The following is a 17,263-nucleotide window of genomic DNA, read 5'->3' on the forward strand; positions in this document are numbered from 1 at the left end:
GGGTTGGAAAGGACCTTAAGATCATCTAATTCCAACCCACCTGCCATGGGCAGGGACACCTCACACTAAACCATGTCACCTAAGGCTGCATCCAACCTGGCTTTGAACACCACCAGGGATGGAGCATTCACCACTTCCCTGGGCAACCCATTCCAGTGCCTCACCACCCTTACAGTAAAGAACTTCCTCCTCCCTATATCCAATCTAAACTTCTCCTGTTTAAGTTTTAACCTGTTACCCCTTGTCCTATCACTACAGTCCCTGATAATACTTAGTAATACTAAGTCCTTAATAAGTCCTTAATAATATAAGTCCCCAATAATACTTACAATGCATGCAGCTCTATCTAGTTCCCTCAAAACATAAGCATTGATTAAAATCCTAGTACCTCTCACACATGCCTTATTATCATCATCCTCGCCCTCCAGATGGAGAGCCCACAGGGTTAAGTGGAGCACGTTAGTACCTGACCTGGCAACTGAAGCCGGGAGTCTCCTTACTCCTAGACATTTGCTCAGACAAAAGCAGCCTGATTGCCTGCTAAACACTAAGACCAACATTATTGAACGTGGCACCTGTACTTAGGCATCAAAAGTATTTTGCTGAACGCTAAATGAGGCTATGGCTGATCAGCACCTATGCTTTTATCAAGGTTCCTAACTTCAGGTGCTTATGACCTGATTTCCTGATGTACTCAGCACCAACATCTTGCACTGGCCTTAACTGCATCTGGAGGTGCTCAGCACCCCCTCAGAAATAGGCCACTGAGTTTGAAAATGTTGGCCTAAAGCTTTGATTGTTAATTGGATTTCAGGTAGGCTTCTTTTTAAGAAGAGCTGACAAAGTTATTCCCTGCTGGCTCCTGGCCTTTGGGGCCTAGAAAGCCAGCATCTATGTTCCACTCCTCACCCTAAGAGTTTGGGGACCTAGAAATGCCAGAACTAATCTCCAATTTCACTTAAAAAATGTTTTGAGGCCTTTTCTTTGTGAAGAAAACATCCTTGAAAATCTAACTTCACCCGCAGGTTTGAAAGTTTTGTCCCTGTTTTTGTGTAAAGAGTATAAATTATTCATTGCCTCCCTTGCTGTCATGGAAGGCTCACCACTGGGACCTACACGATACACAGACTCAACTACTGTGGGGGCCTTGGCAAAACAATCCTGTATGGAGGCAGCGGTGCCACTGCTGCTATGGATGATGCTATTCCCACAACAATCTCTTTCCCAGCTTGCCCCAGAAGGCCTCTGCCACAAGGAGACAACCCCAGCCCAGGTTAATTAGCAGTTTTCTCTAGCTGACCTCCAAATGAGAGCATATAGTGTTTGAATCCCAGCTCTGGTACTGGCTCCACCAAAGGTCTCAGTCAAGTCTTTTACTTCTTGAAATAGCCTAGAGCTTGCTTAGTTCTGCTCCGGCTCAGGTCAAGGGTATTTTAAGGCCACTTAAAAACATTGAGCTATTTGAGAGCATTTTACAATGCAGAGAACTTTGGAACGTTTAACCCTTAAAGAAATGAGGAAGAAACTGGAATATTTGTTTCAACAACGCTAACCTTGCAACATGAAAATCTTAAAACCGATCATCTGGAGAGGAATACACATAAAGCTACATAAAATTTCTGGAGACTCTTCTATGCTGCCTCTACCCCACTCTGCTACATCTGCTTGCACCAGGAGCTGAGCATGTTCTCTTGCTGTTTCAAGTGACATGAATAACATCTGCTATGAGCGCTTCATTCTTTCTTTCATCCTTTCCCTGGGGAAGGAACTGTGTATTTTGCTTTGGAAGAGCTCTGTTGTTGTGGGTTGGGGTTTGGGGGAAGGTTTAGAAACCTACATGCAGATACATGTCTACATGAGAAAAGGGAGCCTACAGTATCATCTCGAGGTGAACCCTATTCTTAAAAGCTTAAGTTGAGGACATTCATGGTAATACTCAGCTGCTGTGGAAGTCTCTTCCATGCTCCCAGGCCTGCCTGTGGGAAAGTTCTAGTTCATGTCCAAACAAGCTTCAGCATTTTGATAAAAGCACTCAGAAAGAAGGGCTGTCAACTATGTGCTGTTATCAAATCGGAAGAACTTCTCAGGTGATCTCAGATATGCTGAGAAGATTAGGGATTGAGTCTTGGAGGACAATTGGGCAAACATGGAGGAAAGCAGTGTAGATAGCATGAGAGCAGCCTGAATATGCTCTTGGTCTCCTTTGCTACTGAGGAATAGTGCTGCAGCTCTCTGCATTAGCTGGAACATCCTACAGGATGATGGCTTCATGCCCAGGTATTCTGCACTGATGGAGTCCAGACGGGAAGCAGCAAGGGCGTGAATCACTGAGGCCAAGTCCCTTTTGAACAGGATGGGAAACAACTGCTGATCCAATTATTTCTTGCCCTAGTTTTAATATCTGTAAAGTGGGGACACTTAACTACCACAGGGGCAACTAATTATTATCACAAAATGTGAACTAAATGCTCTAACTCACTAAAGATGTAATTTTTGTGCTGGGCATAATAGCCCTGAGAGGTTATGTAATCTTGGCTGGTATCATCTTCAGAACTATCCTCACTGATAAAACACTGATAAACCCTCTAAAATTATTCAGCAGTTCTACTGGACATTGGTACCTCTCTGACCCCACATCATCTGGAAAAAGATCTAAACTGAATCCATTCACTCTGGGTAACACCTCACAGAAGTGTCTCACTCCTCCCCACAAACACCATGATATGTTTTGTGGACTACGGAAGTAACACTAGGACTGGTAAGTTAAGTATTATGGATAATGGATGGAGAAAACTTAGTCATATCCACCCTGTACAGAGAACTGTATGGTTGTACTCCAGGTGTTCAGTTGGAAGAGTTTCATCTTTTGGGTGCTATCTAAGCACCCTAGAAATACACCTATGTTGCAGCTTCCTTATCTGATAGCTAGATGGGATATATTTCTGATTTAAAGATTGTTACAAGCCTATTTCTGAAAAGCCCTTATTATATTAAGTGTATTATATTGAAAACTTTCCATTCTAAAGAATTAACATTTTTAGGAACATATTTTTCAAACTCCATTTCAGAAATGTAAATACACCACATGCCTTTTGAACATGGAAGTATGAAAATTCACAGTCTGGAACACTCTTAAAACATACACTTCTGTTATAGAAGGTTTCCATTTGCTTCCTTCCTATGGAGGTAGTATCTCCAAAAACTTATAGCTCATTCAATAGCTATGGAGCAAAAAAGCCATTCAAATCATGTGTCAAATGTGGGAGATGGGTGAGCTATGGAGTTGATCTTAAAAGAATAAACTCCTGTAAAATCTCATTATTAATACATTGCAGGTTTGATTTTCAGGACTTGTCATTCACTCTGTTCTCACCAGTATATGGTCCTATAGGATTGTCTTGCATTCCTAACAGGAGTGTGGAGTGAAATCGTGGAAACCTCTAAAGAGACTTGTTTTTTGCATTGAGAAGATTGGTAATGAAGGAATAATAACTTGCCCAAGGTGAGATGGACATGGTATGTGGGGATTCTTATATTCTTGTAGCTGGAACAGGAGTCAGAAAATGCTAAGCAAAGAATAACACTGGGCCAAACACCAAGTTAAGCGTCATTATAATGCATTTATTTTCTGTATCCTTGAATTCATTCCCTTTAAATATGAGCTGTACTGTATGTATGGACAGGGTTTCAATCCTATTGTGTTCTGCTCTGCTCTACCTTGTTCATGTTTTTACTCTGCCTTACAGCCATAGAGTGCAGTCCATGGCTTCTAACCTGAGATAAGCATCTCTCATGTATGGGAAATGCACTTCAGATGTATGTTTAAATTAAAAGCAAGGAACCATTCCTGATAGAGAGAATAAATACACTGTTATGCTGCAAGCCCCAATACAGACCACAGTAATGTGAAAGGATAGAGAAACATAACCTGGAGGCTCATTGCCAAATATTCCGCTGCTTCAGTGGGTAGATAGCCTGAACAAAGTGATGCCTCCTAGAATAGGTTTTAAATGAGAATAGGTTTGAGATCAATGTATTTTCAGCAAAAGCAGCTCCAAAGGTCAGTACCTACTGCTCTGCCTAAGTGCTTTGCTGCCCTTTCACCAGGCTGGGTAGATGATAACTGGAGGTAAAAGCAGAAAGCCAGCGATCCCAACAAATAAATGCAAATGGCATGATGCTGCTGCATTTTTTAAAACATAATGCATTCTCAACTGGGGTGGGGCTACCCAAGTTAATTAAAATAATAAAAATAATCAATTGAGTAAGAAAATGAATACCTTCTCCTTTTTACATGTGAAGATAAGCCAGGGAGGGGCTGTTTCTAAGGGCATGGAGATGTGCTCTATTAAGAGCCTTCTGCAGCATGCAACAACACACTGATTGTCACCTAGCCACCATGGAGCATAATTTGTTTCTCTGTAGCAACATCCTTTTTTGAGCCCTTCCCTATAAAACCAGGTATCTCAGTTATGTTTAAGTTTTAATGAATTAGGCTTAGATGGAGAAAGCAAAATCATGCCCCCTGTCTTGCGCAGGGATGAATTTTGAGTGGAAAAACATGTGGTGTTATTAAAATAAAGAAGCTGAAGGCAGCTGCTTGGGATTTCACATATTTTGAAATGGATGTGTATTTTAGGCAGGACAGACTAGTAAGGAGGTGATTGTAGTACAGCGACACCTGGACCTCTGCGCATTTTGCGTCTTCGGAATTCAGTTACCTATTCTCCCTTTTTAAAACCCAGTCTGAGTTCTGCTGTTTAAAATAATTTCTATTCCCTTGCTCCTGTTTCTTTCTTTTCATAATTGTCTTTTGCTGTCTTTTGCATACCTGCACCTCTTCTTTTCATGAGTTTTTTGTTTTGCTTGGTTTGTTTTTCTATTTTCTGTTTTTCCTTTCTTTTGGTCTTTCTCTCTTTACAATCTCTCCTTTCTCCTTCCAGAAACTGCTGATGTCCCTACTTCTTTTTACTTCCTCATTTTGATTCCTCATGATGAACAACAGAATTTGTGGAAACTAGTAAGCCAAAAGGATTTCAATATTTTTTCCTGAAACAGCAGTTTCACCTTATTGGAAACACTTTGCAAAAAAACCCACCAAGTATTTTGGAAACAAAAAAAAAAAAAAAAAAAAAAAAAAAAAAAAAAAAAAAAAAAAAAAAAAAAAAAAAAAAAAAATATCAAAGAAATGATTCCACAAAACCCATGCTGTGAAAGGAACACATACAACAAAATTAGTTTGTGACCTTTCCTCATTCCACTCAGTTTCTCCTTTATTTTCCCCACAAGTCCAATAAGTTTATATGCAATCCAGACCATTTGCTGACTTCAGAACTCAATCTTGCCTCTTTCTATCCATCACTATCTTTGAGTGTTTTTTTTCCGAAGCATCCAACTTTTCGTTTTCTTTTCCTTGTCTTATGATTGCACATTGGGTCAGAGCTTGCACATAATGCCTGGTACAGGCAGTTAATGGAACGGATTTGAATCTATTAAAAATAGGAGAGAAATACTGCACAGGAACCTTGGAGTATTACAGGTATGGTACTACAGGAGCTCCCATGACCTATGGGTCCACCAAGAAAGAGATAGGGAAGGCTACCACAAAGACTTTATTCCATATTGTTTTCATGAAGAAAGAAACTGGGAAAAACCAAATGCAGTGCAATTGATATAAATAACAATCTCTCACACAATGAATTCATGCATGGTTTAAATGTTGATTTAGTTTTTCTCCAAAGAAATATTTCATATCATCATGTCAAATATTAATACCAGGTTTTCAGTGTGTAAAACTTCCAGTAAGTGAAATACTAAATGGGCATACATGTGCACATGCCTCATTAGCTTCCTGCCTCTGCTGATAAGTTGAAACCCAGCTCTGCTCCAAAGCAAAATTAATTGTGGACACCCCAGTTAAAGGACTTAAAGATGGGGACCCACGCTATAAGAAACTTCTGAAAAACCTTAGGTGCTGAAATGTCTCTTCATGCCTAATAAAAACCACATGGCAGACAGTGTATAAAAGGCCTTACTGTACAAATACTTCTCCATGTTCCATCCCTATAGACCATCAGAGACCCTGATTTTTTTTCTCTGTCAACCTATCTTAATATTTTAATATAGACTAAAATAGTTCAGAAAAAAATCTGCTGCTGCTGTTCCTAAGTATAACACCACATCAAGAATAACACACCATCACTTCTCGTTGCAAGATATGTAGTGCAGAATGTTAGTATGTAGTAAATAATTCCTTAATTCGTTTTCAGATCTTGTTCAATGTTTTTTTTCCTCTCTGTCCTTGTGTTTACTGTTAGTAAACAGTACCATTACAGATCTGACAGCACACAAGAGGACAGTGCACCATTCATTTGAACCTATTATTCCCCCCCCCCCCCCCCCCACCCCCCATAAACTGAAAAAGATTAGTATTTAAATTAGAAATAGGCCCGAAATTCTTCACTATGAGGGTGGTGAGGCACTGGAATAGATTGCCCAGAGAAGTTGTGGGTGCCCCATCTCTTTCAGTGTTTAAGGTTGGACGGGGCTTTGAACAACCTAGTTTAGTGGAAGGTGTGCCTGACCACTGCATGGCAGGGTTTAACTAGATGTCCATTTCTCCCTCCCCAAGAATATCTTGAGCTGCAACAACCTACAGAGCAAGAATTCAAACGTGGGTCTCAAAATTCAGGTCTGTAGGAGGTAGCTTTCTACCAGTACCTTTTTGAAGTGGCATGGGTTGAATCACCTGTAATTTCTCTTTTCATTCCCTCATTCCCATCATGATGATGAACAAGTATCAGAAAAGTTCATGGCAAGTAAAGCTTTAGACTCAGCTAGCAAATACATAACGCGACTATAATCCCCAGGTAACATTATTATAACCCCCAGGTAAAAAGTGTAGTACCTGCAGCTCTGTTTGGAAGAAGAACTTCTGTGGGCACTGTGTGCAGTCATAGATCTTGTCCTCTTGTCCATGGGCTGAGAAGATATGCTGCTGCAACTTGTTTGCTTGGACAAACACTGGAACATTAGACAAACAACACTCATTTCACTACTTCGTATTGCAAGTGAAGAGTTTTTTATAAACAATTTCCCATTAACACTCAGCAATTCAAGGGGTAAAATTAGGCTGGTGCACTCCGATTTCACATTACACTGTTACTACAACTGGTATCAACGAACACTATCTACAAAGTGTGATCCTTCTTCTAAAATGAATGTACTGGAACAGATGCCTTGTTTAAAAAAAAAAAAAGAAAAAAGACTCTAACAGGACAACCAATGAAGATTTTAAATCTAAAGAATTTAAAAGTGCCATTTTCTCTTCAGAATTATTTCTTTATGCTTAATGCACTTATTTCCTAGCAACCAACAGGTTTAAAATCATAGATGCCAAAGTCCTGTTTATTCTGTGAGCCTAAAGTTAAAGCTAACAAACAGCTCTGTATTTAAATGTGGTAATGCTGAAAATTATATCCCACAGCTACACTGGGGCAATGTCTATAAATGTGAAACAGAACTGCAGGTAAATTCTCTTTGGATACTTTAAGATCAACTCTGCCTACACACTGAATGCAAGGGTTTCAATAATATAAACATGTTCAATTTTAATGACTACAAAACAAGGCCCTAAGACTGTGTAACAGTTTACCTAGGAGACATGCTATTAATAATTAAATTGTATATGCCAGAGGCAGTGTTTGGGTTGGCAGCACTGACTTCTGATGGATGCCTGGTGCACTGTGACCTAAAAAAGTTTGCATCTACAATATTAATCTGTATAGGCAGGAAAAGGATTTATTAAAGATGCTGGCATTTGACTTTGACTCCATTCCTAATCATTAAAATTATTCTAATTGCAAGGCAACAAAAACCATCAGAATATTGTTCTTCTGAGTCATACATTTTAATCACATTTCTCATTACCCTGAAAAAAAAGATCAGATTCCATTTTCCATATAAAACTTATATTGATGATTTTTACTTCTTGTTATTATTCTAGCAAGACATGCTGAAATAATTTAATAGCATATTGCTAATAAAACACCATTGTTTATGATTAATGCCTGATGTCTATTTACCCCATCAGCAAAAAGACAAAAGTGTTTCACAAAGACTGGAATCGACTTATCTCCATACTCTTTAACACGTTTCACAAGGCTGCTGGCTTAAAAATTACAGATTAGTTTTATCAGGGATCTTGTTCACAAGGAGAATCGTCAATGGGTACTCCTTACATACGCCAGTTTTCACATGGCATATGTAAGTCCCCCAAACTTGGAAACTGAAAACCCATGGCATTACGCTAAAAAAATCACCTCATAATGTGTACACAAAGACCGGGGGAAAGGGGAAAAAAATAGCAGAATCAGTAATAAAACTAAGAGAACAAACAACAAAAAAATGCCTGTCTGAAAAAATTATTGAACACAGACGCCTAACAGGCGAACTCTTTACCGCACTACTATCCATGCTCCAACATTACCATGACAAGCTGTGCACTGAAGATGAACTATGTATTTCTTTAATTTTATAACCCACAAAAATGTGTGAAACCTGAACACAGTGAGGTAATAATCATCACCAGCCACTGTATCTGAGAGATGAAAAATTCAAGTTTAATTTTCCTCTGTAGCATGCACTTAGGTTTTATTGGGAGGGGAGCTGCCAAACAGAGAGAAGTAAAATGAAGGTATTAAAGGATCTATTTGCCTATCAATGAAAATCCTTCACTCCCATTAAAGGAGAACAGAAACCTTGAATGGCTTCCAGAATTAGCATGCCATTGATGCGAGAATACCCAAAGTGTGTTTTGTCATGTTTGTGATTATCTTTGATTTTCATCTTGTAAAGCAAAATTGGGCATGTAAGCTACATATTAACACTTATGGTTTAGGTTATCATTTTATGAAATGTTTGATTAAGAAGCCCTTAAAAAAACTCACAACAACTCTGTAGGCATCTTTTAAATGTGCTTTCATTTCCAACAACAGCATTTTTCTGTTCCTCATTATGGCCCAAACACTGCAGTGCTTAGCCCCACTGGGTCAGGTTATTTTCTCACTTGGGTTTTACTACTGAATAACACCACCGACTTGGGGAGGATTATTCCGCACTTGGACTTGTGTCAGGGGAGAGCAGAACTTGACTTGTGGCAAGACAGCATGGTTTGCTTTCTAAAGCACATTACAAGAGTGTTTCTTCCCACCACAAGCCAACAAACACATGCAAGCAGGCTTTCTTACATGATCAGAGGAGAATGCTGCAGTGCACAGACTATGCCTAGCAGCCCTTGCCCGCGGGGCCAAGTTCTGCTCTGAGTTATATCGTTTTAGATGAAACATCTGTAGCTTTAAAGCACAAATTTATGGGCAGTTTTAACCTCGGCAAGTTTGGAACATGAAGGTAATGAACATGACACCATGGAAGGTAACAGACTATCACTTCTGTAATTATAAACCCCACAAACTCCCACTATAAAGAGCTAGAAATGCAGTTCTTACAGATGGATACCTGACCTTCTAAGGAGCCCAGCTTCCTAAATGATTTGTAATCAATATTACTAATGAGCACAAATGTAATGTTCCCTCCTAAAACCGACCTAAAGCTAGCACATGACACAGCGATAAATGGAGGTCTGCAAGTGCAAGCTAAGGGCAGGACAGGGACAAGTAGTGATAGCCTCCTACCTGTAAAGCACACTGGGCATTTGAAGGTGCCCCCCATGCCTTCAAAGCTGTGCTCGATCAGGTGGCACTGAAGCTTGGCAGGAGAGTCGAACGTCTGATTGCAGAGTTTGCATTCATGGTTCAGTCCTTCATCTGTGGAGAAATTGAAGAAAAAGTGAAATTCACCACAGCCCAAAGAACAAGTCCAACACAATCTATGAACATAAGAGACTTCTTGATTTCCTAAGCTCAGGAAACTGGATGTCCCTCAGCACTTATGGCTGCTAAAGTGTTTTCTCACCTGGAAGGTTTTAGAACGTACAAAGCTTAACTGGACATTAAAAACATATTTTCCACATACAGTTAGCACCAAACAGGAATGTAGAGCATTAGGCTTCAGCAGGAAATGATGAGTAGGACCTGAAACATCATCCTTTAGTAAAGCCACCCGATCACAACCTCGTACATTTGCAAAACAGCACGTGAAGAATTTAACACTGATCACACATCATTTATCTACCACGGGTAAGAAGAACTGCAAACGCACATATTTTTGGCACTCTGGCTGACGTGGGGTTTCTCGTAACCACGTTTCCAATCCCAGGGGCATACACAAAACACTTTGCAAGCTGCAGGATTTCCCAGCTCCCTTTCTGACAATCCCAGATATTTTTCCCCCCTTTATTTGCATTTCTCCTCTTAACAGCTCAGAAAAGTCCCTGTGTGCCTCCTGACGCAGCTTTCCCGTCAATGTCCTGCAGCTTTAAAACCCTTCCCGCTCCCCACCGCTTGTTCCTCTACTTCCTCCCATTGTCCTCTGAAGGCTGGCTGGTGCCTGGCACCAGGTTCCCTTCCTGAGGGTGCTGCAGGATTCATCCACTCCGCCATGAGGGCAGTCAACGGCTGTCCTACTTAGAAACAGTTGCTAGGTAAGAAGTGGCTTCCAGCCCTGCTGCAGAGGCCTCAATTCCCACAGCGCCGCTTAGAAAAGGTCCTTCTGTATGTCACCGGTGTGCTACACGAGTAGCATTGATCTCGCAGGTAAATACTGTATCTGATTATTAAGAATCGAGGGGGAATAAAACGCTTGGCGACTGGCACAGCTCCCTGCCATTTCTCAGGTGGGAAGGAATGATTTAGGAGAGCGCCCTACCCACCCCAAACACCTAAATGCTATGCTGCCTGCAGTGATTAGTGACCCTAATGATGGGTGTTGCGGTTGCTGTAGACGGTGAGAGCAGAGACAATGTTTTGTGCTCCATGCAGCGATCCTTCCCACCCATGTAAAGAAAACAAGACATGGTACTTGTGTGGCCGAGTGGGGCCACACGTCTGCTCAAAATGATCCCTAGTATCTTAACAGAATTGAAATAAATTCAGTGGTAGCCCTCAGCTTTCACTTCTCATTAGCCCTAAAGCTAAATTTAGTCTTCATGTAAGTCATGGCAACTTTAGCAAAGGGTGGGAGTTTGTGGGCTTTAGACCGTGCAAGCTAAGCCAGACAGTGGTGGCCATTCTGCAAGGTGGGACTACTTAAAACTGCTGTCTGGTGCTTATTCTATGAAGTGCCAGAGCTCTTTATAATGAGAAAGTAAGGGGCAGATGAAAACCAACAAAGCCAAAAGATTTACACAAAATCAGGTTGGGGTGGCAGCTGTCTCCTTTGGAGTAAACAGGTAAAAATACACTGACTACAGAAATTTCTATCCTGACAACAGTCAGCAACTGGGGAGCTCTCTCTCCACCGAATGCCCAGCTCTCATAATGTTCAGCACCTTCATTGGCTTTCATGATAAAATCGTATTTGTCATGCAGTGACTGTGAGATGAATGTAGAACCCCGTTTTGGGTCTTTAAAATGGCCACATTGGTGTCTTACCATTTTTTTTATCTCTCCTCTCTTCCTGTCAACCTTAGTGCAACAGAGTGGTGCCTCAGGTATAGACAGACATGGCCAAACGCTGCTCACGCAACAAACCTTCATCCAATCCTTCATTAAAGCAGTGCTCGATGTTACTGCCTACCTCCACATGCTGCAGATCTATCAGAGAAGTGTGAAATGGGGTAGGTGACACCTTTTCATTGGGTAGGTGACACCTTTTGTAACTCTTCATGGATAAATTAGCAACCCCTTATCAAATATATGCTAACTATTTCCTTCACAGGAAAAATTTTAGTGGATTCCAAAAGTTGACTTGGATTTGGGGTTTTCCACCATCACTGACAAGCCCTTCATGTATGTTCTGCTCTTCCTGCTGCTGAGAGAAGAAAAGTATGGCCTGCACGAACACTGTCAAGGGGAGTGTGAGGGAAAAGAACCTAGCATGAACCAGTCTGTACATCTAAGTGAGGTGGCTGTAAGCTGTGTTCACCTCACAGGCAGCAACCCACAGCTGTGGGCAAAGCTGCAGAACAGCATACTGAAAAGAGGCAAAAGACTCAAAAAAACATAGATAAATGCCTCTTCTTTCCTGAATTTGAAAATCAGTTATGAGGAATGTAGAGACTGCCACAAGTGATAATGTAATTTCTCCTACATCTAGATCATTGCCGTGGTCATTACCAAACAGATAGTTCTGAAGACAGTGCAAGTCCCCACAAAGGGTAACTACGAGCTAGACAGCCTGTAGGGTAAAGTTTCTTCATCAAACTGTTTGTGCTGATGCACGCAGTCAAAGCAATTAGGACAAAGGGAGCTCCATCTCAGGATCTTCCACGTCAAGGTGAAAATAATCGATGACAGTTCTCAAGTCAAAGACTTACTGTTGGCAAAGTGTAAATGAACCACACTAATCGTTCTTGAGAATAGGAACACTGAACAGAGAGTTCTTCAAACATTCCAAGGGAGAAAGACTTCCTAAAAAGAAATACTCTTATATGGAGCTACAGAAGACAGAGATGGCTTTTTTGTCTTTCCATTACATTAGCTAATGAGGAAAAAGTAGGAAGAAAGGCATGCACTCCTGATGCTGAATCAAAACTAATTTTAGCTACACAGTATTTGCAAGAACTGAACCCCATTAAATGTGACCCTATTGTATTTCCAATATCACTCAGATCCAAGGTAATCTCCTGGTCAGAAACTTCAAAACCACTTTGATTACTGTGTGTTGCAAATCTGCTTTTCCTAAAGGCTTATAAACAGGGTTTGAAAAATCCCCTCACCCAGTCGCCTGGGGCAGATAGGAAACTTCCCCAGGCAAAAGGCATCAATTTGTGCAGAATCTAAACTTTCTCTTAAAAATAAAATGTTTTTAGTCTCCTAGTTCTAAAGACTGCATTTAAAATATGACTACATTTGTGTAACTAGTAGGATAATATTCTTCCTAAATCTCACTTGTCAGTCACTGTTCCCATCCCACTTTTTTCCACCCATTTTGTGCACGTCGCCTGCTCTGTGCTACGTCCTCGGAACAAAGGGCAAAGTTCCAGTCCTTGAATTCAAGAATGTGATTCCAGCATGATTTAAATTTAAGGAAGACAGATAAGGTTACAGTAGTGGCAGAAGAGCTGGGTTCCATTCCAAACTCTGACACTGACTTACTCTTACCACGTTGGCCACGACAGTTTTGCCTCTGTTTCTCAGACTACCCATCTTTAAAGAAGAGGTGTTAATTTTTAATTTCTACTTTAATAGGCTGACCTAATTAGTATCCCTTAAGACTTTTAATACAACTGGGACAACTGAGCTTGAGGGGAGTCCAGGACTAACTACCACAGACAGAAGACCCAGAATCACTGCCATCTGCCTTTGAGAAGCTTTAAGATAACATGTCTGGGCACATAACTGCCTGCTTGCTTGGGTCACATAGCACTGCAGAAGGATGATGGAACAAGGCTTTGTCTGTGTGCTCTGCTCTCCACAGAGAATTTAAAAGCAGAGCCAACATTTTATCTCCCACTGGCAAGAAAGAGCCAGGGTGTGGCAGCTTTTGCAAAGGTGCCAGATGAAGAAAGAGGATGCAAAAGGCTCTGTTTACAGATTGGCCCCTATCTAGCTCTTCATGTTTAGCAAACAGTTTGATAGGGTACTGTGGAAGTGCAAAGTATGATATCATTAATAAATAAAGGGCCGGTGAAATGTCACATTTTCAGTTTCCATTTGGGATAAATCTGAAATGCAGTGGAGTGTCAGACACAGTCCAAGAGGCTCCCCTTCCCTGCAGAACAGAGCTACTGCTCTATGCTCTTGCTCAGGTTAAAAAAAAAAAAAAAAAGTAAAAAAAAAAAAGTGCTGAACAGCTTTAAAAAATTCAATCAAAATAATCTGCTCTTTGGAAAGGTGGCGGCTGACAGTAATTGGAAAATACTGTCTGACTCATTTATTAAAGTGAGATTCAGAGTCAATTGATTTAATAACCATTAGAATATTCTATTAAGGATATAATAGGGTTGCACAGCCCTATTTTTTATTAAGAGTTATAGGTAAGAAATAAGCAATGCTATGGAATTTTAGACAACTGCTGTATGGATTAGACTAAAAATATGGCTTGCAAAATAGGTATAAAAGCAGCAACTATCAGGAGGAGGAATAGGAAAATACATTACAGTGCAAATGAATTAGCTGAACGATGAAAAAGAAATGAACCTTTAATATAAAGCCTACACTTTTCCAAATCTAACAGAAAACTATGCACTGCATTCCCTGATGTGGTACATCGTAAAACAAGTCAGCACGTCCTTCGCATTACAGATCCAACAACTCCATAAGGAAGGCAAGAACAAAGTACCCACTGTACAACACAGAACTGCTGCTTAATGCTGCTCTTACATGGTTAGGATATGAGTTTGGACATGGTTAAGACCTCAGAACATGGATAAGGATGCTTTGCCCACTGCTGGTAGACAAATGAGTTTGATGCATGCAGAAATTCTGCATAAGTAAATTACTTTCCATTTGCAATCTTTATTCAGATAGTGGGAACATGTAAACATGAATCAATCCTAAATAAATGCATTTAATATTCATATAGATGTTTAATATTTACACAAATATTAAATGTTTCAGTGGGGGCAGGTAGATTTTAATTGAGGTGCAGCCCATTACTTCAGCAACTATCAACTTGATAACCAGCTATAAAAGCAAACAAAATCAGTCCTTGCACTGAGCATACACTCACATTTGGGGCTCCTCTGTCTTTGAACAACTTGCATGGCAGGCAAGATCCCCTCACCCTCACCCTGACTTGAGGCAATGCATTGGATGGCCTGCCCCGATTTGTGCAACCAATTCAACGCACAGATCGTTCATTTCATGGAAGGCCCTGACATTTCAATATATGCTTTAAACAAGTGAAACCCTTTAAGCAGCCTCTAGACCATGTCCCATGTTTATGCTTCTTGCTTTTCAATAAAAACAAAACTAGAGCAGCTACAAGCAAGTGCTCACTGGCTGACTTACATGCAGCTGTTAAGTCAGTAACCACTGGGGGCCCTCTTATATTGTCTGATCAACACTACAGCCATTACCGAGTACCACTTTGTAACAGTTTATAAGTAAGTCTTTCTCTTATTCACCCTCGAGATTGTCCAGAAGGGTCCTTCTGCCTTTTACTCTGAATAAATCTATAGGCAAAGGTCCAAAGATGATGATGTCCTCCCGGTAAATCATCACGAGGCTGGGTCCATGCTTAAAAGCATCTGCTAAGAAGTAGTGTAAACTCTGCCCTCCACACGCAACACAGGAATGAAATGGCCTGCAGTCCCTGTATTGTTTTCAGGTCTAAAGCATGCACAACTTCCATAGTCAATGTTTTCTTTGTACTTTTTTTTCCCAAGCAAACCATGCCCCTAAACAAATTTCTCCTTTATATTACTTCCACTCTTCCCCAAGTTGATTTTGCAGCACATATTTATCAGCCAGAGACCTGAGGAGTATGGAAGGAGTGCCATTGACAACAGCTACCCCCTCGGCTACTAAATCTCACACTGGAAAGTGGGGAAGGGCAAAATACAGCGTATACCATTGTAATTTGCAGACTATACAGCCATTCATGCTTCCTAGCTTACAGTGCTGTGTTTGTCTGCATCTTTTTAATTCTACTGGCCACACACTTGTCAACCTCTCCATGCCACTAGAGACAATCTCATTCCTGCTCAAAATTCTTAGGGTCCACTATAGCAAGCAAGTGCGTGACAAGTATCCTTCTCTGCTAAGGAGCACACAGCACCTCGACCAAGCCTGGAAGCTGTGCCTGAAGTCTTCAGCCCCATGTTCATAATTTCTCCATGTTTGTAATAGTGCTTCTGTCATTTTCGATTTCGCAAACATTATCACCCCCCTCCCCCCCCCCCCCGAAAAACACTAACCACCATGGTGTTAATTTTGGAAGCTGACATGCAAAAACATAGGAATATAGTGATAAAGAAAGAGATGTAGTAAAGGCAAAGCACACAGCTGGAATTTGCAGCAGGAAGAAGAATACAGCTGGAATTTACAGCCATGAGAAGAACCTGCCATGGACACCCAGGGTTTTTTAAAGTCTTAACTAATGGTTCAATCCTGACGGCACAGGATGGAGGATTGCACAGAAAGACAGAAGTACACCTGCAATGTCCAGGGAAGATCACCACGTTCGAAGCAGGAGGTTAGGGAAAGGAACTATCTCCCTCACCCTCTTTTCTGCATTTCCCTCTTGTGCCACATACTACCACTCAAGTAGTCAGGGCTGCACAGTGGTCTGTGTTTACTCTTAATGCCACTTTTAACTGAAATAATGACGTTAGCTCGAGACTTGAAAACTCAAAACATCAGGCTGCAACCTGAGCAATGTCTCTCCCCTTGCTTTTCTCAAGCAGAAAAAGCAAGCAAGCTCAAAATGATCTTTGGGCAATGTTCTGAGGAAGGAGGTGGACAAGATGTAAGGAACAATCCCAAACTCTTGAGTCACCAAAAACTGTAGCCTCCCAAGGAGAAAGCTGAGATCAGGCCATGACTCTGCCTTGAAGGTACTTGCCAGCATCAGAAGGAAGAGAATGGCATCTGAATTGGCTCCCAGCAGCGCCAGGTAGGAAGCTTTATTCAACATACAGGGAATAAATCCTACAGCCTTCTGCAGTGATTGCTAAAGTGACAGCAAAGGGTGCTGATTGATGGAGTGACAAAGAGCTGGGATCCACCTCCTCAATTAAAGCAAAAGTTCATCTCTCCAGGGCCAGATTTTGAAATTAGATCTGCTTAAGGGAAAGCCAGTCTACTGCATCTTTCATTCCACTGTATTTTTGTCTGAAGCAAGGGATGCATTTCACTTCACCAACTGTTCACTTTTTTGCTTGGTTGCACTCACTTTGGCTGCTTGTAAGTGAACTCTTCTTACCACATGTGCCTTGTATGTTCTATTAAAGCCACAGATTGTCTGGCTTTGGTGAGGTTGGATGAGAATAAAAGAAGGACAACTGGCAGGATCTATTTCTTAATAACTGTCATGTTTTCAGCTCAAGCAAGAATGATTTAAATACAGCAAATGCCCTCTCCACCAAAGAACAGCATTTTCTGGACAACTGGCTACTGGGAGAGAGCTCAGGAATTCAGCAACAGGGCTATTCACCAACTGATGGGACATGCATAATTAGCTACTCCCTGTCTGTAACTGC

The 17,263-nt window shown here is 41.0% G+C and overlaps 1 protein-coding gene across 11 annotated transcripts in view; it reads right to left on the reverse strand.

Annotated features, from left to right (window-relative positions):
* Positions 1-17,263, reverse strand: part of ZNF521 (zinc finger protein 521) — a 232,380-nt gene that overhangs the window by 20,943 nt on the left and 194,174 nt on the right. For all 11 annotated transcript variants that reach the window (XM_057397642.1, XM_057397644.1, XM_057397651.1 and 8 more), the window contains 2 exons: positions 9,693-9,824; positions 6,908-7,023 (listed from right to left, as the gene is read on the reverse strand). In XM_057397642.1, the coding sequence (XP_057253625.1) occupies positions 6,908-7,023; positions 9,693-9,824 (248 nt within the window). The remainder of the gene's footprint in view (positions 1-6,907; positions 7,024-9,692; positions 9,825-17,263) is intronic.

The sequence above is a fragment of the Pezoporus wallicus genome, unplaced genomic scaffold (assembly GCF_028554395.1).
Source record: "Pezoporus wallicus isolate ANWC-B61680 ecotype Strahan unplaced genomic scaffold, APGP_CSIRO_Pwel_v1 contig_227, whole genome shotgun sequence".
Taxonomy (NCBI): domain Eukaryota; kingdom Metazoa; phylum Chordata; class Aves; order Psittaciformes; family Psittacidae; genus Pezoporus; species Pezoporus wallicus.